The 24,546-nt window shown below is 44.7% G+C and overlaps 1 protein-coding gene and 1 pseudogene across 5 annotated transcripts in view; one reads left to right on the top strand and one right to left on the bottom strand.

The window, feature by feature from the left end:
- COG5 (component of oligomeric golgi complex 5) overlaps positions 1–24,546 on the top strand; it is a 165,730-nt gene that overhangs the window by 76,222 nt on the left and 64,962 nt on the right. For all 4 annotated transcript variants that reach the window (XM_082239602.1, XM_082239603.1, XM_082239604.1 and 1 more), the window contains exons 8-10: positions 20,323–20,488; positions 21,783–21,895; positions 21,998–22,075. In XM_082239602.1, coding sequence (XP_082095728.1) covers positions 20,323–20,488; positions 21,783–21,895; positions 21,998–22,075 — 357 coding nt within the window. The remainder of the gene's footprint in view (positions 1–20,322; positions 20,489–21,782; positions 21,896–21,997; positions 22,076–24,546) is intronic.
- Positions 10,920–11,728, bottom strand: LOC309542211 (myosin light polypeptide 6 pseudogene; annotated as a pseudogene). The gene has a single exon. The product of its transcript is annotated as a myosin light polypeptide 6 pseudogene (transcript).

Raw genomic sequence — 24,546 nt, 5'->3', positions numbered from 1 at the left:
TTGTTACTAGTTATAATCTGAAAATTGTAAAGCTCATTTTGAAGTTCCATCCTAATGAATCTGAGATGCTAAGTATGGGAGTTAAAAACCAGACTAACATTATGTACTGAAAATACATCTCTTTCCAAACCAGGGCTTAAAATAAACCACAGATTTCTCTGCAGTATAATCAGCTGATAGTGATATAACCTAGAATATCTTTTTAGTTTCCATAGGAACAGATGATAGAATGTTTGAGTCTAGGTTGAATAATTTTTTTGGGGGGGGGGGATCCTTGCTTATCCATGTTTCTGTATTGTTGAAATCTAAAAAAGAAATGTGCCCTGTTTGCAGACCAGACAGAGGTCCTGAATTTTAGCTTGGGGAGAATAGGGCTTCAAAAACTACAAATCATTTTCCTTTAGAAATTGCTTTTTCTTATTAACTTAGCACACATTACTTGTAGATCATCTGTGAAGGCTGGTGTAGATTTGGCTATACTGTCACATCAAACTGCATTTGAAACTCAATGAAACACATGGTTCTGTGATACTTTATCAGAGGAATTTAATTAATTGAACGGTCATTGTTTAGGACTTTTTAGGGAGAATCAAATAGATAAGGGGTGTTTAGGAAGGCCTTTATGATTGCCCTTTCTCAGTCTCTCCAACATGCCTTTTCACTATCCGTAGCTCCATCAAAATTCTAGACTAAAATCAGAGCCCATGGTCTTTTAAACAGTTTCCAGTTATTTCTGAGGGAAGGGAAGAAAATGTTCCACATGTAAACCAACCAAAGGCATGCTTTGAATGCATATGATGCAGCAAGCTTGTGAAAGCCAAACAAGTTTGGATGTGGACATTGCTCGGATGATCCTCATGTGTTGCCTTGTAGTTCCTGGAGGAAGGGCAGGTAACAAATTCAAGTAATACATAAAAAAGTGCCCTGTTTTAACAGACCAAGAGTCTATGGACTCCTGCAGGACTTTGGAATAATTCTTAGTTTTGTTTTGGTGTGTGCAGTAATATAACTTAAAAACACAGCAGCGGGGGAAATCTACTCCAGTACTCTTGCAGTAATATAAATATGAAACAGAATATATGATACAGGCAAAATAATATGCGGAGTTATTTTCCCCACCCTATTTTTTAGAAGTTTCTGGGAATCCCAGTTCTTTTAAGTTTTTGGTACTTTCCATTTCCCATTTATTTGAATTGGATAAATTGAACCCTTGACAGCTTAGGAAGTTTAAAAAATAAAAATTGAAATGGGGGTGAGCAGTGTGATGAAACAATATAGGACAACTAATTCATAATGGTTGAGAAACATATGAAGTGTGGTTCAGGTTGGCTAAGAAGTTTTATGAATATTTCAAGCAGCTGCCACAGTCGACAGCAACCACAGCTCATGAGAGTTAAAAACCTTTTAAGTATGATCATCATTATTTTATCGTAATTAGCTATATGTTCCTGTATGGATAATCCGTATTACAAAAAATATATATTTAACTTTTAAAACTCAGAATACCACATTTTAATATATTTATACCACTGACGTTTAGTGCTAGTTCTTTCTAGTACTAGCATTTAAGAAGAGCAGTGATTTCTCACGTTTCTCTATAGCCACGTGTATTAAACTGCATCATGCAGCTCTAACAACCAAATATTTTCAGTAATTAAAAGACAAAATGTGTTTGGTCCCATGAGTCACTGCAGGCTTCCTTAATGTCCACCTCTGCATAATCACCAGACAAGGCTTAAAACCTTGTCTGGTTAAAATAAAATATGATCCCCTGTTAATAGCAATTGCATTACAATGAACCAGTTAAAAACCTTGTTAAATATCTGAATTATATATTCCCTAGAAGCAAATGGTGACAGGACCGTTCGGGCAGAAAAAGAGTAAGCTACCTGCAAGCATTAATAACCATGCCTTTTATTGGAAGATGCCAACCTTAACAAACATTAACCTTTGGGCTCTTGAAAAATCTTTACTCACTTAAAAATTGGTTATACTTAAGGGGAAATTAAATTGCCTACAGTAGTTATTAAATGAGACATGAGACAAGCGGGTGTTTATCGCTTTCCTTTAAGTATTGGGACTGTACTTCTTGGAAAACGTTGTAAAAGAGCTGTGCCATAGAAGAAGAACCAAAGATAAAAATAGTTCCTGATATATATATATTCAATTCTTTTCATTATCGCGTAGTTTAAAGACACTAGCCTTAGCCACACTGACTGACTCATTTGTGGGTGCCTCAACATTGTGAGGGTAACTGCATCACTTAGAAACATGAAATTGGGTGTGTGCATCGCCCCAAATGCCCTTGTTGCTATAGAAGTATCAAAAGGTGTTTTGCATCTCACATTTGGAATGAGAAATGCACAGTTGTATCCCAGAATGGTTAAGGTATTTCTATACCAGCTGGGGAAAAAAGAAAATGAAAAAAGATGGTATGTCGTCATGGAGCAAACCCAACTTGTAGAAAATGGAATTTCCATGAAATCACCACCCTGAGAATTTGTTAGCTGCCTCTGGGCTAGAAAACATACCAACTCTGAACGTTTCCTCAAAGCCATGGAACCAGCTATTGAGCCAGGTACAGGCGGAAGGCTTTGGTGCTTATAGTGTCAGATGTGTGTGGCATGCCTATGAAAAGACCCTTTTAAATAAATTTCCATGCAGTTGTGTCTCGAGGCTTCCTGAAGACAAATTAGGAATTGTTGTTGTTGTTGTTGTTGTCGTCGTCATCATCATCATCATCATATTTATTTATTCCCTGCCTTTTCCCCTGATGGGAGCCAAAGCTAAACCACTAATGATTTTAAAAATCCACCATGAAAATACAATTAAATATTGATAGGATTATTATTTTTTATTAAATTTATATACTGCCCTTCATATATAGATTTCAGGGCGTAAAAGTACAAGATTAAAACACAAAATACATAATAAAAACAAAAACCAATAAACCCCCCTTCCCCATATCATATACATATATGAAAATCTGTTTAAAACATACCCAAAATTACAATACAGTATGGCAGCACCCTTTCATTAAAAGCAGTCAGTTTCCAAAAGCCTGTTGGAACAAGAAGGTTTTCATCTGCCTAAGGAAGGACAGCAAGGAGGGAGCCAGTCTAGCTTCTCCAGGAAGGGAGTTGCAGAGTTTGGGAGCAGCCACTGAGAAGGCCCTCTCCTGCGTCTCTACCAAGCATGCCTATGAGGGTGGCAGGACTAAGAGAAGATATCAAAACCCGAGCAGATTCGTTTGAGCCACTACAGTCTTTCGTATAGCTTGAACCTAAGCAGAGGATATTTTCCATTAGCTGAGCTGTATTTATTTTTTGCAATGCAAAACTCTGAAAGTGTGCAGACTTTCATATCAGCTTATAGCATTGTCTAGTTCATGGGTAGGCAAACTAAGGGCTGGATCTGGCCCAATCGCCTTCTCAATCCGGCCCGCGGACAGTCCGGTAGTCAGCATGTTTTTACATGAGTAGAATGTGTCCTTTTATTTAAAATGCATCTCTGGGTTATCTGTGGGGCATAGGAATTTGTTTATTTTTTATTTTTTCAAAATATAGTCCGGCCCCCCACAAGGTCTGAGGGACGGACAGTGGAAAAGATTGCTGACCCCTGGTCTGGTTCAACGTTTTGGCATGAAAATAGGGACTTTTAGTCTAAAGTATTTCCCCCCAAGACCCCCTGGGGTTGCACCCCTCGCTTTCTCCCTAGTGACAGTGATATTGTCATGCGGCAATGTAACTGTTACATTGCCAGAACTGGTTATGTGACGGTGCCCCTGTTGCTAGGAAAAGAAGATTGATTTGAAGTGAGCAAGTGCTGCTGGAACTGTGAAGAGCAGGCTGTCTAAATGACAGGTGGAGGGGCATGGGTCGTTCAGGGAGCTTCTCTCTGCAGTTGCCATGTCCACCATGGGGGGAAAAACCCAGCCTCCCTCCAGGTTGCCGAAGAGGGGAGAAAATCAGTTTGCAAACTATCCTTCACTAATTTGGCTCAGCTCTAGAGAAAACATAGTTTGAAGCACTCTTATTTCAGGAGTAAGTTGTCCACACTCATTGCTAAAATTCCTGGTGAGTCAGACTCTGCCTCTGGCTAATGCTGTCTGCTAAGCTTCATAGCCTTTGGTGCAAAAGATCTTTTGAGTTTCAACTGTGAACCATCTGAAAGGGAAATCCTTAAGGTGATCATCTTTGAAGATGTGAGGCTGACTTCACTTTAATTACTGAAGCTATGAAGCATGCCAGGTGTTACAGTGACATCTCGGGTTAAGTACTTAATTCGTTCTGGAGGTTCGTTCTTAACCTGAAACTGTTCTTAACCTGAAGCACCACTTTAGCTAATGGGGCCTCCTGCTGCCGCTGCGCCACTGGAGTTCAATTTATTATTATTATTATTATTATTATTATTATTCTAAATAATCTTGGGTGTGAGAAATGGGTGCCCCATACATTTGGTTTTTCACAAGAGCTGCTCAGCTTCAGCTTCCTGGCACTCTGATTCTTCAGTTGCTTTTCTCTCAGCTGCTGCTTCTGTCCACGTTTTGCCTTGGGCATCTTTGAAAAATGGTAGCAAATCTTTTTGATATTTGGGTTATAACTGGCATCTTCCTAGCGAGATGAGGATGGTGGGAAGTCTTACTGGGCCCTGGGGGGCCATAAATGAGAAAGAGCTTTCTCCCCTTCCTAGCTTTTATTGTTTCTGTTGATTTGGGGATATTGAGCCATGCAAGTAATGAACGTGATGGGATGGGAATGTCCCTGCCATATTGGTCACAGGGTGGGAGAGATGGAATTGGGGGGGTGTAACAACATGGGTAAGAGGAAGATTGATTATGCCTTTTGGGCCTTCGTTGAGTTTCCAATCTGTCCTTCACCTACTGGTGCTAATCTTGAGTGCCAGATCAGTTTTAAAAATCTCCCTTATCCATGATTTGATTCTCAATGAGGGAGCTGGTCTGATATGTATTACTGGAACCAGGAAGGGTGGTATCAGGCTTTTCCAACTACGCTGTCCTGGGTACCAGTCAATAATAGCAAAGACTTGAGGGTCAGGGAGGGGGCTGCTGTGGACTACAGGAAGTCCCTCTTAAGGCTTCCTGTCCATTTGAGTGCCGGTGCTGAGCGCTAGCAGGAGTGCTGGGAAGCAAAGTTCTCTCCATCGGCTCTGCTGTGAAAGGCCAGCCCCCCCCCCAACTGTCATCTGGGGGCAGCTATTCCATCAGATGCAGCCCTGAGCCAACGACTGCTGATTCCTAATCCAAGATGCCAACAGTTTTCGCATTGCTGGGTTTTTTTTTTAAATTTGATTCATGTAGCCAGAGGGTTCTGTTAATCCTAAGAGTTTTGTGAAAGGTGGCAAATGTTTCAAGATAGGGTATGGAATTTACTTTACCGAGAACAGATTGCAGTGCCCGTGGCAGAACTGGCATTGGTTAACCACAGCTGCCCATATTATTATATGAGGGGATCCACATTGAGCTGGTAGGCTTTTTGTGTTCCCTTCCATTAGGGGAAAGAAATCACTGTTTCAGACATCGCATGCAGTAGATTGACAGCATCCTGGCACTGACTTGTCATTGCGTACTGTTCTCTGCTCCCCCCCGATCTGTTCTGACTTTGCACTTAACAACATCTGTCAGAAGAAAAACATTATTTGGCATGGGCGCATCAACTGTTTGTCCACGTATTCCCTGGACATGAAAAATGTATTACCACTTCAGATCCCTCATTGCTATATACTCCAAGCATGTCTCTAAATCAGATAAATGCTGCCACAACTGAAATCTTAAAAATTGTGGGATTGGAGAAATTGGGCTTTCTTGCAGAGGGGCTCAGAAATTATAACTCTGTGCTCTGATCAGTGGGGGGCTGGGGCTTCTTTCAATTGATGTAGGTCTGTTGTTGTTTAGTCGTGTCCAACTCTTCGTGACCCCATGGACCAGAGCACATCAGGCACTCCTGTCTTCCACTACCTCCTGCAGTTTAGTCAAACTCATGTTCGTTGCTTTGAGAACACTGTCCAACCATCTCGTTCTCTGTTGTCCCCTTCTCCTTGTGCCCTCAGACTTTCCCAACATCAGGGTCCTTTCCAGGGAGTCTTCTCTTCTCATGAGGTGGCCAAAGTACTGGCGCCTCAGCTTCAGGATCTGTCCTTCCAGTGAGCACTCAGGGCTGATTTCCTTCAGAATGGATAGGTTTGATCTTCTTGCAGTCCTTGGGACTCTCAAGAGTCTCCTCCAGCACCATAATTCAAAAGCATCAATTCTTTGGTGATCAGCCTTCTTTATGGTCCAGCTCTCACTTCCATACATCACTACAGTGGTACCTTGGGTTAAGAACTTAATTCGTTCTGGAGGTCCGTTCTTAACCTGAAACTGTTCTTAACCTGAAGCACCACTTTAGCTAATGGGGCCTCCCGCTGCTGCTGCGCCACCGGAGCACAATTTCTGTTCTCATCCTGAAGCAAAGTTCTTAACCCGAGGTACTATTTCTGGGTTAGTGGAGTCTGTAACCTGAAGCGTATGTAACCTGAAGCATAGGTAACCCAAGGTACCATTGTACTGGGAAAACCATAGCTTTAACTATACGGACCTTTGTCGGCAAGGTGATGTCTCTGCTTTTTAAGATGCTGTCTAGGTTAGAGTCAGATAATGGGAGGAGGGTAGATCACATCTCCCTACTTGCTTGTTTTTTTTTGTTTCATCACTTCATATACCTAACATTGTGATTTCTAAATAATGTACAATGACGTTACAAAAAAAAAATGAAAACATTAAATTAAATTAGTTTAACATCAGAAAAGCTTGCTCTAAATGCCTGCTAAAATAAGTGCCTTTGCTAAACACCGGAAACTCAACAGGAAGTGGGCATCTTCTGGAACAGGCCCATTAACAACCATCCTGTGCCAGACAATTTTAATCAAGCCTTGGGTTCATTTCCCAGTGACTTCAGAAATTATAACCATAAGCATATTATATGATGGATGTCAGGGTATTCCATGAAATGGTCCACTATGTCGGGGTGGCCAACTCCCAAGAAACTGCGATCTACTCACAGAGTTAAAAACTGGCAGTGATCTACCCCATTTTGGGGGGTTCAGGTCAAAGTTGTTGAGTTTTTTTTAGGAAGGAGGAAGGTCCATTTTTAGGGGTTCAGGTCATACTTAGCAAGCTTTTTTTTACAGAAAAAGAAAAGCGCCCTTTTTGGGGGGTGAAGGGCTAAAATGTTTAGCTTTTTTAGGGGAGTCAAAGTTGTTGAGCTTCTTTGGGGGCAGCCAGTGATCTACCACAGACGTCCAGTGATCTACCGGTAGATCTACCTGTTGGACGTGCCTGCACTATGTGATACCAATTTTATCCTATGCGTCACAAAGAGAATCTTCTAAGCCGAAATCAGGTATGATGGTTTGGAAGTAGTTTCTGGTTCAGAGAACGCAAGCAAACCATCATTTTTCATTTGGATTTAGCAGCAAATGTTGCCAAGTGCTAAACAACAAACTAAGAAGGAGGTCACTTGCACATACAAGGACAAGAAAGGGACGACTGTAGCTTATTTCCAGTCTTCCAAATGATGGTTCAGAAGATTGACTGAAGTGAACATACCTTAGAATTTACACCTTCTGTGTTCCATTAGGTAAATCTCTCACTGAGTTATCAAAAGCAACAGTTTCTTGTAGCACTCTATAAAGAGTAAAAATTCATAAAGTTATAAGCTGATCGATCGGTCATCTTTTTCCTATGCTCCACCATGTACACTGAAGAACATCCCAGGTAATAACCTCTAAAAACATTAAACAAAGACCTAAAACCATGGAAAAGAAAGTGTGTGTGTGTGTGTGTGTGTGTGTGTGTGTGTGTGTGTGATATCATACAGTTAAAAAACAGTTTGTACTCTATTTAATACAACAAATACCACAGGTACTGATATACCGTATTTTTTGCCCTATAGGACGCACTTCTCCCCCTCCAAAAATGAAGGAGAAATGAGTGTGCGTCCTATGGGGCGAATGCAGGCTTTCGCTGAAGCCTGGAGAGTGAGAGGGGTCGGTGCTTCAGGAAGCTATCCGCAAGCCGTGGGAGAGCTGTGCGAAGTCCTGCAACTCTCCCACGGCTTTTGGAGAGCTGCCTGTTCTGGGGGCTGGGGTCGGGAGAAGCTCGGGCTTCCCCCGCCCCAGCCCCGCGCCTGGGGGGGGGGAATAATTTTTTTTCTTTATTCCCCCCCCCCAAAAAAACCTAGGTGCACCCTATGGGCCGGTGCGCCCTATGGGCCAAAAAATACGGTAAATAAAATAAAATAAAATTGTAAGTAAGCAAAATTGAAGGCTTGGTGATTTAAAAGAGAGATAAAAAGTCTATGTAGATCCAGTAGTTAAGAACAACTGCCATGTTTTGTAGGCTGTTGTGCAAAATTTTGCAACTAGTTTTGCAGTCTCTGGTTTTCAATCTTCTAGAATTTTGGACATTCTTCTAAGCCATGGGTAGGCAAACTAAGGCCCAGGGGCTGGATCCGGCCCGCGGACGGTCTGGGAATCAGCGTGTTTTTACATGAGTAGAATGTGTGCTTTTATTTAAAATGCACCTCTGAGTTATTTGTTTGGGGTTTTTTCCCTTTCAAAATATAGTCCGGCCCCCCACAAGGTCTGAGGTACAGTGGACCGGCCCCTGCTGAAAAAGTTTGCTGACCCCTGTTCTAATCAATGGGGCAAATTATTAATAGAAACCGCATCTCTGTTCCTCTTTTAATCTAGTAGCCATCTAATAAAACAAAACAAATATATCTGAGTTCCTCTACAAAGATGCACAAGTTTGACGGCCAAATATTTCTGTGAGTGTTAGCCTTAAATTTCCAGGTTGCACTGAGTGGATTCTAAACATTGTCTTAAGTAGTGCTCTGATCATTCCCAGATGTATGAACTATTCCATATCTAGAAAGGTGAAGCCCGGGGGGGGGGGGAGGCTGGAGAATTTTCAGGTCCCCCTCCGTTGCCCTTACAACCCTTCTCTATCCTCATCTATGTTAGATAGATGTCTGTCCTTATCTATCTTTAAATTACTCCATATTCCTTTGCAGTCACAGGCTTCAGTGAATGCTTTTCTGTTCTAAGGTAAAGGTAAAGGGACCCCTGACCATTAGGTCCAGTCGTGACCGACTCTGGGGTTGCGGCGCTCATCTCGCTTTATTGGCCGAGGGAGACGGCGTACAGCCAGCATGACTAAGCCGCTTCTGGCGAACCAGAGCAACGCACTGAAACGCCGTTTACCTTCCCGCCGAAGCGGTACCTATTTATCTACTTGCACTGGCATGCTTTTGAACTGCTAGGTTGGCAGGAGCAGGGACTGAGCAATGGGAGCTCACCCCGTCGTGGGGATTCGAACCGCCGACCTTCTGATCAGCAAGTCCTAGGCTCTGTGGTTTAACCCACAGCACCACCCGCGTCCCTTTGCGGTGTTCTACTAGAGTCTTGAAACCCATGGGGGAAATCTGGGACTTGGAAATTACTCGAGTTCTTTATAAGTTGCAATAGGAGAGGAGTGGACTGCATGTGAACAGCTCGCCCCCTGGCATTTTTGGAAGTAATTCCCCCCATGTTTCCCTGCTGATCTTTCGTTGCTTCTGTAGCCACACGCCCCAATTAGGTTTTTCTGTTGTCGTTGCTACAAGTTACATTTTTAAAATAGAAATGGAGAAGGCGAAAGTAGCGACTGTTGCAAGCAAGTACCACAGAAACCTGTCACGACAACAGCATTTCAAACGAAAGAGAATCATGAGCTGTTTAAAAAGTAATGTTGCTTGCCAGATTTTCAGCATCTACTCTGACAGTAGAGCTAGGGGATAGGCAGATACTCAGTGCGTACAGTACTTGATCTCACCCCTCCCTCTTTTTCAGCATAATTAAACAAAGAAGTTGGGGTTCTGTTTCAACTATGTTAAATTGCCCATATGGCATGTTACAAGTTGGACTTAAATAACTCACTCGGGGAAAACAGGTCATTGACAGCCCCATAACTTGTGCCCCCGAGGGCTAGAGATCCGTGAGTTCAGTACTGGAATTAATCTTCGGTGCATTTCTGCGATCTTTCCAGTGTGTTTTACTGGCTCATATACAAAGCATAGAAAATCCAACAATTGTTAGACACGTAGGAAAATGGTGTTCACAAATGTCAGAAAATGCTTTCACACTCAGCTTCTCTCAAAGCCGTAATCTCCCATATAGTCTTAAGAGCCCAGGTTGTGCTATCAAAAGGGTTCGTGATCTAGGCATCTTACAAAGGTTATGGCATTTCCCAAACTACCAGTCTTATGAGCAACCGTTGGGTTCTTAAGGGGTGGCAGGCCACCAAAATTCCTTTCTGGAGCTAGATATTACCTCATAAGGCAGTGATGGCCAAACTTGGCCTTCCGGCTGTTTTGGGACTACAACTCCCATGATCCCTAGCTAACAGGACCAGTGGTCAGGGATGATGGGAATTGTAGTCCCCAAAACAGCTGGAGGGCCAAGTTTGGCCATCACTGTCATAAGGTATATGAATGAAACAAGAATATCTGTTGGAGCCTAGGGTGCATAATTCCCAACTACCCAATCTGGCAGACTTTGTGGGGCCTAAAACCCTTTCTGACCATCCCAGAAAAAGTGTTTAATATGGGTCGCTTAAATACATCATAAGGCATGTCGTTAAAACTGTTAATACTTAACAGGGGCCATCTTCCTACATTTTGAGTTGTTTAATCTGACTTGTCTTGGCCAACTGGGGGGTCCAATTTCCCCCCTATCATGCTCGCCTGCCCACCAGCTCATGCAACCGCACTGGGATCATGTAGCCAATGTAGCAGGATTGGTCTTGGAGGTGTGAGAGAGCTTTCTGCAGGGAACTTTGTCTCACAACAATACTCAGTGCTGAGCAGGACCCCTGATGATTATTTTTTTAATAAGACATTTTTGGGAACAGTTTATTAAAGCAACCAAGAGGAAATAAGCTGAACACTTGTGGAAATAAAGTGATGCAAGACAAGCCAGCAGTTTGCTTCCCTGCCCTTCAGGAACACCCCCTTCAGACAAATGCTTTTTTCTTCCTTTCCTTAGCCCTCGCCTCAAGGACTAAACCAAGAGGTTGGAGAAAGAAGGAACCAAAAGTAGTTTCAGACACAGATAAAAAGGCAGAAACATTTTAAGGATAAACTGGAAGAGGTTCTCGGGAGAAGCTAGAGGTGATCTTCAGCCACTCAGAACCATCCGCACCAACTCTTCATAGTTAATCCAGCCATTGCTGTCTTCAGGGACGGCCACAAGCATCTCTGCTTCTTCCTTGGTCATCTTCTCCCCTAGGGTGACAAGCACATGGCGTATCACTGCTCCCATGACCGTCCCGTTGCCCTCCTTGTCGAAGACCCTCAGCTCCTCCACATAATCCTCAAAGCAGCCTTGATCCTTGTTCTTGGCAGTGGTCCACATCATGGGCAGGAACTGCTCAAAGCTCAGTGCCTTTGCATTAATTCCATCACTCTTGGGGTTCCCCAGAACCTTCATGACTTCAGCATTGGTGGGATTCTGACCCAGGGCTCTCATGACATCGTCACACTGGCTGTACAGGATCTTTCCATCTGCAGTTCTGTCAAAGAGCTGGAAAGCCTCCTTGAACTCAGCGGTCTGGTCCTCCGAGAAGTCACACATAATTCCAGCTGTTCACAGTTCCTCTCGCCTGGCGCAAGCAGGACCCCTGATACGATGTGAGGGTGATGCTGTGCAGCCTAGGTACCTGTGAGAGCTCTCTTGCACCTAAACCTGCTTCGTTTGGCCCCACATGTAGCAGCCAACAGTGCACTGCTAGCTAGAAGGGTATTTTTTCCTTCAGAAGGAAGAAGGAGCAGAAATGTTCTCTTTAGCAGCACCTTGCTATCTTCTACTTGCTTTGAGGTCCCAACTAAAGGACTTCAAAGCACCAAATCTCCCATGTCCCCAGTGGGAGATCCCATGCACCCCGGAAGGTTCCCCATTTTTTATTTATCCTGATCATTTAAGCAATCAGAAGTTTTGAAATATGTAAATACTTCAGCAAACTATTAAAATACAGCTCCTAGAAAGCCTGCCGAAATAGAAAAATGTACATTTCCCACCAGAAGGCAAGCCAGCCAGCCCTCTACATGAAAGAAGACCTAGTCCAGTGGTGGGGAACCAATGGCCTTCAGATGTTGCTAGACTCAGGCTCCTATCTTCCCCAGCCAATGGTCAAGGATGAATAGCCAATGGTCAAGGATGAAGAGGATTGAAGTTTAGCAACATCTGCAGGGCCACATGTTCCCCATGGCCGGTTCCGTGGATTGGCGTGGGGATTCTGTGGTTGTTGTTTTTCAGGCGCGGGCGCCATCCCCCCCCCGCTGACATTTCCCCCCCTCTACCTCACCGCGGTGGAACCTCCTCCTTCCTCCTGGTGTAGCCAATCACTAGCCAATCACCCTGGCCAATGGGCGAGCAGCGGCTGCGCGTGGCCGAGAGGAGGAAGGGGGCACATTTCCAGCAGCCCCTTATTGGAGCAAGCTGTTTGCCGCCACTGCTCGTGCCGCCACCACCACTGCTCCTCTGCCTGCTCTTGCGAGCGGCAGAGGCTGTCAGGAGCGGCGGAGGAATGAGCAGCCTGAAAGTAGTCCTTTCGGGCTGCTGTTCCTCTGCCACCGCCTCTGCCGCTGTCGTCGCTGGAGGAGGAGGAACGAGCAGCCTGAAAGCAGCCCCTTTTTTTTGCCCACCAGGAGGTTTGTGGTGTGGGGAACCAGCCCACCCCCCCAAAAGCTTGCCGACCCTTGTGGTAGAGGGACAGAGTCTCAGGAGCTAACCTCCATGTTTACATGGACTTGTCTAGGAGGAGACAGCTCTTAAGATACTTTACCAAAACCTGTAGTTCAAGCTATATACTGTTTGTTCTACGTTTTCATCCCACCCAAATAAATAAAACAGAAATGAATAAGACCAGTTCCTACACCCCAGTTTGAGTGGGAATGTCAGCTTGTGTGGGACAGTGAATTGAGAACAATCACGCAGTCATGTGTCGGCCTTCAGTCAACAGCCGAACTGTAAAAGTGCATTTTCATTTGCTTTCATGAATTGATAAGGCCATTTTGCCCTATGTATGTTGGTTAGTGTAATCTAAATGAACAATGAGGATTTCATTTGTTTCCCAGTGTTTTTCATTTCTTCTCAGGCTAGTGAGATTCTCCATCCTATTACTCCGAAGCCTTTATGTCACTTTTTCAACAAAAACGGAGAGGCAAGGTTTGTATGTCTGTGTAGTAGGTGTCTGTGACTCATAAATTCAAATTTAGAACGAAAGGTTTAGGGAGTGGATAATGGGGCATTTGCAAATACTGGTCTGTTCTTTTCCATGCTGCTTAGCAAATACCTCTTCGTGCTTCAGTATTCATGTGTAAGAATTCATTGTTCCCAAAACTCCTTCCATTCCCCCCACTCTACTTTTGTCATACCTTCCTTTCCTCCCCCACCTGCAAAATAGGTAAGTCTCTCTAGTTTAATCATAACAACATTCATCTGTTTTTGTGATTAAAAATATCAGACAAATCACTGATTTTAAAAAATAATTGTTTTAACTATAGTAACTTTTAAAAAACTTTTTATTCAATTTAGCAGCTGATTTTCTTGGAGAACTTGTTGGGAAATGCTTGCATATATATTCCATGTCCTAGTCTTGCCCAGATTTGCTTTCCTTTTTGCCCAGGGGTTAATCTGCACTGCCCCGGGCACACTGCCTGAAAAATGTTAAGAATGAGAGAGCTTCCCTAAGAAATATTGGCTTACAGTCTGCTTTAGAGATATTGCTTTAGAGAGTATTAAAAGTAGGATCCCTTTCTGATCTAAAAGCTACACAAAGCCTTTCCTGACATGAGCAGTGTCTATTTATAGATAGATGAACAAACACATTTTTTCAGCTTATTCATGAAGGCAAGTTTGTGTAATCATCTTAGCATTACATGAAATACAAATATGCAGCTGGATGTTCAATGAAATGAGATTTTTATTAACACTCCTCACCCCAATTCCAAAGAGAAATATAATTAGTAACTCTCTTAGCATCCCACATGAGGCAAGCAGGCAGGTCTGTCTGCTGTGCTTCATGTTGATTTATCATCCTAACTAATTAATTTATACCTTGTCTCATCTCTGCAGTCAAGGTGGTATAAATATAGCAAAAACACATCGCCAAATATTATGTGCTTGGGTCTGCAGAGCTGGTTCTTTAGTGGCTGCTTTTAAGATGCGTTTCATCTCCAATCATTTAGTTACCAGTCATAGAATGACATTGTAAAGGTAAAGGAATGACATTGTAAAGGTAAAGGTACCCCTGCCCGTACGGGCCAGTCTTGCCAGACTCTAGGGTTGTGCGCTCATCTCACTCTAGAGGCCGGGAGCCAGCGCTGCCCACAGACACTTCCGGGTCACGTGGCCAGCGTGACAAGCTGCATCTGGCGAGCCAGCGCAGCACACGGAATGCCGTTTACCTTCCCGCTGGTAAGCGGTCCCTATTTATCTACTTGCACCCGGGGGTGCTTTCGAACTGCTAGGTTGGCAGGCGCTGGGACCGAACGACGGGAGCGCACCCCGCTGCGGGCTTTCGAACCGCCAACCATGCGATCGGCAAGTCCTAGGCGCTGAGGTTTTACCCACAGCGCCACCCGCGTCCCTAGATGTGTTTCATCTCCAATCATTTAGTTACTAGTCATAGCTTGGAATGAGATTGTAGTTATGTGTTTTAGCAATGGTGTCCCTTTCTTGTATAATTGCACTAGACCCTGGAACGGCTTTCAGAAGCAGCTCAGTGCTATGAGTTGTGATGTTATGCAGTAGCTGCTGCTACCCAAGTTCTGATCAATACTTCCTGACCTTGCACCTCACCAAGATGAAGCACATCCTCAAATTCTCCCCGCATTTACATGAAATACACACACTCCTACCAGGCATAAAGAGTAGAGCTTTGTTTGCCTCGTCCATTGATTTATATTCCTGTGTAGTTTACTCCAGTAATTTAATCTGGCAACCTCTGTATTTCTCTGGCTCATTTCAAAAATAAGGTTTATAATTGTTAAAGCTCATCCCTTCCTGATAAGATGTATTGTGTTAAATTATTTTCTCCCCCAGTCTATGTAATTCCATTTGTGTCTTGGGCTGTTGACTGTTTGATTGTTAACAGGTTCTGAAGTAATTAAATTAGGTGAGCTATGATTACATGTTCAGCATTAATAGACCACATCTGTGTACAGCAGAGTCAAAACTCTGTCAGATGACCCTTGAGGTCCCGCAAAGGGAAAATAATATAATTCTTCTTCCTTTTTCTCCTTGGGTTGATAATCTGATTTCACTTATTTATTCTACTGCGTGATCCCCTTTAGACCTATACATTCTCCATCTTGTTTTCTCTCCAGGCTGCTCATTAAATTCTGAATAATTGCATATTGAGGCAGAAGTGCTCTTTGTGAAATTTATGCCACATGCACAAGATTACATCTTTGTACTCCATATTAATGTTTCTGGGAGTAGATCTTTGCTCAAATCATTAATGTAAATGAGAAGCCTAAGTTTGCCTTTCTCCCTATAAGTGTGAATGGAATTGGTTGGGAGGGGGATGGGAATGCTCCTATATTATTTCTTTGACTTTTTGAGCTTGATTGCTACTAATCAGCTGTTAGTAAGCTTTTGGTTACCCATAGGGATCAATATATTAAAATTGCATATAGTGTAGATTGTAGGTGGATTGCACTCTACAAACATTTATAAGGTTAATAACCTTTACCTATCATACTTTTAAAATGTCCTTTCATCGATAACCTGCCTTGCTGTGGAGATGTAATTGTTTTCTTGCTAGAAGTCATCAAATGATGAGAGCGGTACGTGATTAGGCCATCATGTAATAACTGCAGTTTTCTTTTTAATGGAATGCTGGAATCAAGCTTTCAAGTGACACAGGACTTTTTCTAAGGCTGGAATTTCAGGGGGAAAGGAAAGATTTTGCCAGAACAACGCTTACTCAATTTAACAAATTCAACAAATTCAATAGGATTTCAAAAGGAAGCCTGCTAGTTAGATACCATTTTTTAAGAAATACTTGTGATTCCGGATAGAGGGGACAGTTGCTTTTCATAGAGTGTTCCCACAGCTCCCACTTTAGTTCAATTTAATTGGCACATGATTTAGTTCAGGTGTAGGCAACCTACCGGTAAGGGGGCCAGATGCGGCCCAATTGCCTTCTGAATCTGGCCTGCGGATGGTCCGGGAATCAGCGTGTTTTTACATGAGTAGGATGTGTCCTTTTATTTAAAATGCATCTCTGGGTTATTTGTGGGGCATAGGAATTGGTTCATTATTTTTTTCAAAATATAGTCCGGCCCCCCACAAGGTCTGAGGGACGGTGGACCAGCCCCAGCTGGAAAAGGTTGCTGACCCCTGATTTAGTTATTGCATGTTGTGGGCCTTCTTTCATTTCCTTGAGAACCAGGGAAATGTTTCATTTCTGTTAGTCAGGTGTTGGTAAAGGTAAAGGTAAAGGTAAAGGTACCCCTGCCCGTACGGGCCAGTCTTGACAGACTCTAGGGTTGTGCGCTCATCTCACTTAAGAGGCCGGGAGCCAGCGCTGTCCGCAAACACTTCCGGTTCACGTGGCCAGCGTGACGAAGCTACTCTGGCGAACCGGCAGCAGAGCAGCACACGGAAACGCCGTTTACCTTCCCGCTATAAAGCGGTACCTATTTATCTACTTGCACCCGGGGGTGCTTTCGAACTGCTAGGTTGGCAGGCGCTGGGGCCGAACGACGGGAGCTCACCCCGCCGCGGGGATTTGAACCGCCGACCATACGATCGGCAAGTCCTAGGCACTGAGGTTTTACCCACAGCGCCACCTGCATCCCGCAGGTGTTGGTGGTACATGTTAAACTAGTGGCGGGGAACCTCCTGTCCATGGGCCAGACCCAAACTGCCAGGCCTTCCCATCCAGCCCACCATGTCTCTCCCAGTATCCCGAACCCACTTCCCGTCGCTGTCTAACATCTCACTGCTGCCCCCCTCTTTCTCCACATTGCTGCTGCCTGCTCTCATTTCTTTCCTCTTTCTCGGTGCTGCATGTGCAAGTGGTGGACTGAGGGTAACGTTGGCCGTGGAACGCTGTTCTGGCAGTTTCAGGGCCTCGTGGCTCTTCCAGATTCTTCCTCTGTGCTTAGGAGATGTGGAAGCACTCAGCTGGGTGACCTTCTGCTGCTCTTGCGGGTTTTTGGAAGCCGTTTTTGGTGCTCCAGAAATTCCTGGAGCTGCCTGGAGCCCCCGCAGCCGCCGGTAAAGTGCTCTGCTTTTTAACGTTGCTATGAAGAACCCCCTGCTCACATTTGAAGAGTGTGTGTGTTTAGTCCCTGAAAAGGTTTCTAAAGTAAATAATCGAGCTCCTAGGGAAAGGAGGGCCTCCACACAGACCAGCTAAGGAGTGCATGGCAGAAGTTCAGACTATATGACCCTTTGGGTCCCTTCAAACTCTGCAGTTCTGTTATTCTAACAGGGGATGAAAAAGTCCGTATGTGATACAGTGGTGCCTCGCAAGACGAAAAGAATCCGTTCTGTGATTCTCTTCGTCTAGCAGTTTTTTTGTCTTGCGAAGCAAGCCCATTGACGGATTAGAGGATTAGTGCTATTAATGCTATTAGCGGCTTTTAGCGGCTTATCAGCTTATCGGATCAGCTGATAAGCGGCTTAGCGGCTTAGAAAAAGGGGGGAGGGGGGAAAACCCGCAGGAACTCGCAAGACATTTTCGTCTTGCGAAGCAAGCCCATAGGAGATTCGTTTTGCGAAGCACCTCCAAAACTGAAAACTCTTTCGTCTAGCGAGTTTTCCGTCCTGCGAGGCATTCATCTTGCGGGGCACCACTGTACTTCTGCATGCGCAGGTATGTGTGCATGTGAAATCGACTGTAGCTCTGCTCCCTTTGTGCTTTGGCCCCGCTGAGGCACTGGATGTGTGTTATTTCAGTGATCTCTTGAAAGAGGGTCCCCCCCCCCTGAAACTGCTGCTGCTGCTGCTGCTTTTACTAAGCGACACAGGAGGCATTTTGGTTTTAGTCACAGCAGCATGATCATTAAAGCTTTTTGTCCCCAGCAAGAGATTCCAAAAAAAGTGAGACCTGTGAAGAATTCCTGGAGAGGGTTTTGTCAGATAGAGCCAACCTTTTCGTCAGGGTGGCTGCAAATACAGTGGTACATCGGGTTAAGAACTTAATGCGTTCCGGAGGTCCATTCTTAACCTGAAATTGTTCTTAAACTGAAGCACCACTTTAGCTAATGAGGCCTCCCGCTGCCGCCATGCCACCAGAGCACGATTTCTGTTCTCATCCTGAAGCAAAGTTCTTAACCCGAGGTACTATTTCTGGGTTAGCGGAGTCTGTAACCTGAAGTGTCTGTAACCAAAGGTACCACTGTACCATATTGGCCTTAATATAAGCCTCACTTTTTCTCCCAAATTCCGACCATGAAAAGTTAAAGCACAGCTTATATTCGCAACCTTACAGTATGCAGCCAGGAGCGCGGGGCAAACAGTGCCAGGAGCGTGGAAAAGTGGCGCCTGCCCTGTGTGTAGTCCCCATCCTTTCCCCCAAGGCCGGGAAGGGAGAGAGTGAGAAAGGGGAGAGTTCACTGGCAATGCAGTGCGGCTCCCCCGCCCCCAGTATGCAGCCAGGAGCAGCGAGGAATGGAGTGTCGGAAATCAAGCTTTTATCGGGAGAAACTGGCAACTCTCCCAGGCACTCGGCTTGGTCTCCTGTTGACCTCCCTGGCTGCATTCCCCAGCAAGATCCAGGCAGAGGTCGCGATAGGCGATTCTTCCCAAACGTGGGAAGAACACCCCCCTCCCTCCTGCTCCCCCGGCAGGGAAAAGAAGATAGACAGAAATGTATTTACATGCTTTTATTTCTGTCTTTGCAGCATTACAGAAAACATGTCTGCTCTCTTCAAACTCCAGCAGTCAAGTGACAAAGACTTCCTGTACTTCCTGTACAGGAACAAGAGGAAGAGCTCATATTACACTCTGAGCTAATTCCGCTGCATTGCCCTGTAAACTGACTGTCCCTCTGTTTCCCACAGACACTCCCAACATTCCCATCATGTTTTGTTTTCAAGCTAGCAGTTTGCAGCTGCATTGCTTCTATATCGTAACATGGAGTGGCTTATGTTCGGGTATATTCTCCTTTTTTTGTGTCGTCCCCCCTCCAATTTTAAAGATGCGGCTTATATTCAGGTGCAGCTTATATTCGGGTCAATACAGTAAAAAGATTAGCTCTATTGCTCTTGAGTTTTTCAGGAATGAAGACTGCCAAGGAACCCCGAGTTGTGCTCTCATGAATGCAGTACCTGTGACATTGTTGTAAAGGACTGCAAAGCATCAATCCAAGGATCTTTTCATTCAATAAGTTGCACTGAAATAAATAAGCATTTGCTGTGACATGCAGAACAGCTCAGTTCAAATGTATGGCAGTGATCTCACTTACCAGCATGAGAGAGAATGAACGCAAACTCCATTTTAAAAATAGCCTGTAAGTCTGAGGATTACGGGAACCAGTCTTTATTTGGCGGCAGATGTGTTTAGGATCAGGATGCCAGTTATTAAGTTACTGAGATAACAGTCTAACTGCTTTATTTGCCATTGAGAAAAGAGTCCACATGTTCAGAAATGTCATTATAGAATGAAATGGGTGTAGCAGAGTTCTGAATCATCTCTTTCTTAGTAGAAACCAGTGGGTCTATTGGAGCTCACCAATATCAGGGTTGTGTTGTGATGAACACTGTCTTGTGAATTGGTCACTGTAATTCCTTTACTTTTAGGTGGTTGGGGCTATTGATACTGCCTGTCCCGTTTGCATTTTCCCAATGCCTTGGGACCGGTTTACTTGGAGTATTGGCTTACGCTATTTATCCCATCTCAACTGCTCTTGTTTGTTTGTTTGTTTGTAAAACTACAACTTTTGCAAGTGCCGTATAGTGTTCATTCCCCATACACAAGGAATCAATCTTTTAACTGTAAAGTTGGTGTGTCTTTTAATCTGTGATTTTAGTTTGTAATGTACATTTTACGGGTTTATTTTATTTATATTTGGGGGGTTTAAAACTTGCTTTTAACTTTGGTCTTTTTATTGTCAGTTTGAATGTATATTTTATATCCTTTGTGAACCGCTTCAAGGTTTTATTTACATTTAAGTGGTACGCAAATTCTGTACGTACGAATGAATGAATGAATGGTTAACGTACTGACACTTTCTGCTTTCTGTGGCTCTTTCCATCTCCTGTCTAGAATCCCACCCAAGTTGGAACGGCTCTTCAGGTTTTCTATAACCTTGGCACTTTGAAAGTCACCGTCACTAATGTTGTGGATGGTTACTGCACCTCCTTGGAGGAGAACATCAACAATGCCTTGGATATTAAGGTTTTGACTCAGCCCTCTCAGACAGCGGTTAGAGGTACTATGCCTTCTCCCTTCTGTATTAATACAGTGCCTGGTAATTGGACATTATATTCCCATAAGCAGAATCTAATACAGTTCTTCATGTGCATATTAGTCTTCATCACACTTTACTGTTTGGTAAGCTGTTTCTTTTCTTTGGATGTGATAATACTGCAAGCTGCGAAGTGGAAAAGTCACATTGAGGTAAATGAATTGGCCCATTTCCAAGTCATTCTCACTTCAAACGTGTTGTACTTAATATTGCAGCACGGTATTTCTGCTTCCCTCCAGATTTCAAGTAATGTCAACAGCTGGTGCAGCATAGTAACTACAACAGCACAATGTTTACTCAGAAGTACGTCCCCCAATTGAGAAACACACACACACACACATATAGTGCAGCATCGCTTTCAGCTGGCTTTTTTAGTGCTTAGACTTGTGACCCTCATAGCTAATATGACATTTGCTTTAGGTCTTGGAATTTCTATTCAAAAGGGCTTATAATTCTTCCCCATTAAAAATATAATACAATGGAAGGAGGCAATAGCTCCTCTACCATTCTACACTATGGAGTTTGGAGCTCCTTTTGTGAAAGTGTTTAAATAACAGTGTAATATTGACTTTCTGTTCTACTTCTGAACATATCAAATATATAACTTTATTTATTCATGACACTTCTGTATTGCGTATCAGCCAGATCCTCTGGGTGGTTTATGAACTTCAAAACTAAATAAAATCCAAAATAATAAAAAATGCACTGGAATATGGACACACTTCCGAAATGGTTACCTTTAGTTAACACACATGGGGAAAACGTGGCTATTTAGCTGTTCACTGTGTGCTGGCTGAGATTATTGAGGCCTCCATGTCTGAAGAAGGAGCTGTTACTTACTTTGGCCACACCTATCTTCCGCTGTTGCCCCAAGTACCTCAGGGTAGTATATATGAGAGTTGCCCTGTTTTGTCCTTGCAACATCCTCAGGAGGTCCAAAGACTTTTAACTTGCCCAGGGCCATCCAGTGAGTTCATGGCTCACTGGAGCTCTGTGCCCCAAACTCCTAGGTATAAATCCAAGACTTTTATGCAGTCATAGAGTTGGGAGTTTAGCCCAGAACCTGTGGCCCTCCAGATGTCATTGTACTCCAACTCTCAACAGCCCCTGCCAGCATGGCTAGCCATCAGGGAATGATGGGAGCTGGTGTTCAGCAAACACTATCTCACTCACAGATATTTAAAATCCTAATTGTAGCAATTCCCCAAGTTGAGCTGTTGTCGTTTAGGTTTTTTGAGACAGGTTGTTCTTAAAACAGGTGGTCCTGGAAGAGCATCTATGCCAACACCAGGAAACACGGCGGCCTTTCGAGCAGCTCTGTGGACCAATATGGAAAAGCTGATGGATCAAATCTGTGCAGCTTGTGGGCAGGTATTTGGCTATTTAAACATCCTCTTCTGGCTTGGCACGGTTTGGAGGGCACCATGAAATGCAGAAGCGAGTTGGGCTGAAAATGACACCTTTCCTTTTCAGGTGCAGCATCTGCGGAAAGTACTGTCCATGAAAAGAGATCCAGTTACACAGGTGTGCTTCATTGAAGAATTAGCAAAGGTAACGCTTCTCTCCTGGCCCCTTCCCCTGCGCCACATCTCTTCCTTCGAACTAAGTGCATTCTTGCAAAGGTAACTTGCCTTTTTTAATTATGTCAGCAGAAAGGGAGTGTTCGCTTTTTGGTATTTCAGTGTGTAATGAAATACAGTGGTACCTTGGGTTACATACGCTTCAGGTTACAGACGCTTCAGGTTACAGACTCCGCTAACCCAGAAATAGTACCTCGGGTTAAGAACTTTGCTTCAGGATGAGAACAGAAATTGAACTCCAGTAGCGCGGCGGCAGCAGGAGGCCCCATTAGCTAAAGTGGTGCTTCATGTTAAGAACAGTTTCAGGTTAAGAACGGACCTCCGTAATGAATTAAGTACTTAACCCGGAGTACCACTGTAGTGCTGACACACAGACTAGCCCGAACAGTGTGCACTGATGGATGATTCAAGATCTATAGCAGCCGTAGGCAAACTCAGCCCTCCAGATGTTTTGGGACTACAGTTCCCATCATAATAATAATAATAATAATAATTTATTATTTATACCCCGCCCATCTGGCTGGGCCTCCCCAGCCACTCTGGGCGGCTTCCATAAAAACCAAAAATACAATAAAATATCACACGTTAAAAACTTCCCTGAACAGGGCTGCCTTAAGATGTCTCCTGAATGTCAGGTAGTTGTTTATCGCCTTGACATCTGCTGGAAGGGTGTTCCACAGGGCGGGCGCCACTACCGAGAAGGCCCTCTGCCTGGTTCCCTGTAGCTTTGCTTCTCGCAGTGAGGGAACCGCCAGAAGGCCCTCGGCGCTGGACCTCAGCGTCCGGGCAGACTGATGGGGGTGGAGACGCTCCTTCAGGTATACTGGACCGAGGCCGTTTAGGGCTTTAAAGGTCAGCACCAACACTTTGAATTGTGCTCGGAAACGTACTGGGAGCCAATGCAGGTCTTTCAAGACCGGAGTTATATGGTCTCGGCGGCCGCTCCCAGTCACCAGTCTAGCTGCCGCATTCTGGATTAGTTGTAGTTTCCGAGTCACCTTCAAAGGTAGCCCCACGTAGAGTGCATTGCAGTAGTCCAAGCGGGAGATAACCAGAGCATGCACCACTCTGGCGAGACAGTCCGCAGGCAGATAGGGTCTCAGCCTACGTACCAGATGGAGCTGGTAAACAGCTGCCCTGGACACAGATTTGACCTGTGCCTCCATGGACAGCTGTGAGTCCAAAATGACTCCCAGGCTGCGCACCTGGTCCTTCAGGGGCACAGTTACCCCATTCAGGACCAGGGAATCCTCCACACCTGCCCGCCTCCTGTCCCCCAAAAACAGTACTTCTGTCTTGTCAGGATTCAACCTCAATCTGTTAGCCGCCATCCATCCTCCAACCGCCTCCAGACACTCACACAGGACCTTCACCGCCTTCACTGGTTCTGATTTAAAAGAGAGGTAGAGCTGGGTATCATCCGCATACTGATGAACACCCAGCCCAAACCTCCTGATGATCTCTCCCAGCGGCCGCATGTAGATGTTGAAAAGCATGGGGGAGAGGACAGAACCCTGAGGCACCCCACAAGTGAGAGCCCAGGGGTCTGAACACTCATCCCCCACCACCACTTTCTGAACACGGCCTAGGAGGAAGGAGCGGAACCACTGTATAACAGTGCCCCCAGCTCCCAGCCCCCCAAGACGGTCCAGAAGGATGCTATGGTCGATGGTATCGAACGCCGCTGAGAGATCCAGCAGAACTAGGAAACAGCTCTCACCTTTGTCCCTAGCCCGCCGGAGATCATCAACCAGTGCGACCAAGGCAGTTTCAGTCCCATGATGAGGCCTGAATCCCGACTGGAAGGGATCCAAATGGTCCGCTTCTTCCAGGCGTGCCTGGAGTTGTTCGGCAACCGCTCGCTCAATCACCTTGCCCAAGAATGGAAGATTTGAGACTGGGCGATAATTGGCCATCGTGGCCGCATCTAAAGATGGTTTTTTAAGAAGCGGTTTAATAACCGCCTCTTTCAGCGGGTCTGGGAAGGCTCCCTCACGGAGGGAAGCATTCACCACCCCACGAAGCCCATCGCCCAGTCCTTCCCGGCTAGCTTTTATAAGCCAGGATGGGCAAGGATCCAGGAGACAGGTGGTTGGTTTCACTCGTCCAAGCAGCCTGTCCACATCCTCGGAGGTAACAGATTGGAATTGATCCCACTCAACTTGACTAGACAGAACTCTTGCACTCTCCCGCCCCGGCCCTGCTCCCACGGTGGAGTCTACTTCTTCCCGAATCTGAGCGATTTTATCTGCAAAGAACTTTGCGAAATCATTGCAGGAGAACATGTGGCCCGTACTGGGCCCCGATGTTGCAGGTGGTTCCACTAAATTGTGAACCACCTGAAAAAGTCTCCTGCTGCTGTTTTCTGCAGATGCAATAGAGGCGGTGAAGAAATTCTTCTTCGCCGTCGCTATCGCCACTTGGTAGGCTCGACGTTGAGCT

Source organism: Podarcis vaucheri, assembly GCF_965113315.1.
Source record: "Podarcis vaucheri genome assembly, chromosome: 10".
In the NCBI taxonomy this organism is placed as follows: Eukaryota; Metazoa; Chordata; class Lepidosauria; order Squamata; family Lacertidae; genus Podarcis; species Podarcis vaucheri.
Note: the sequence above shows the minus strand (reverse complement) of the source record. Positions and strands in the feature narration are given on the sequence as shown.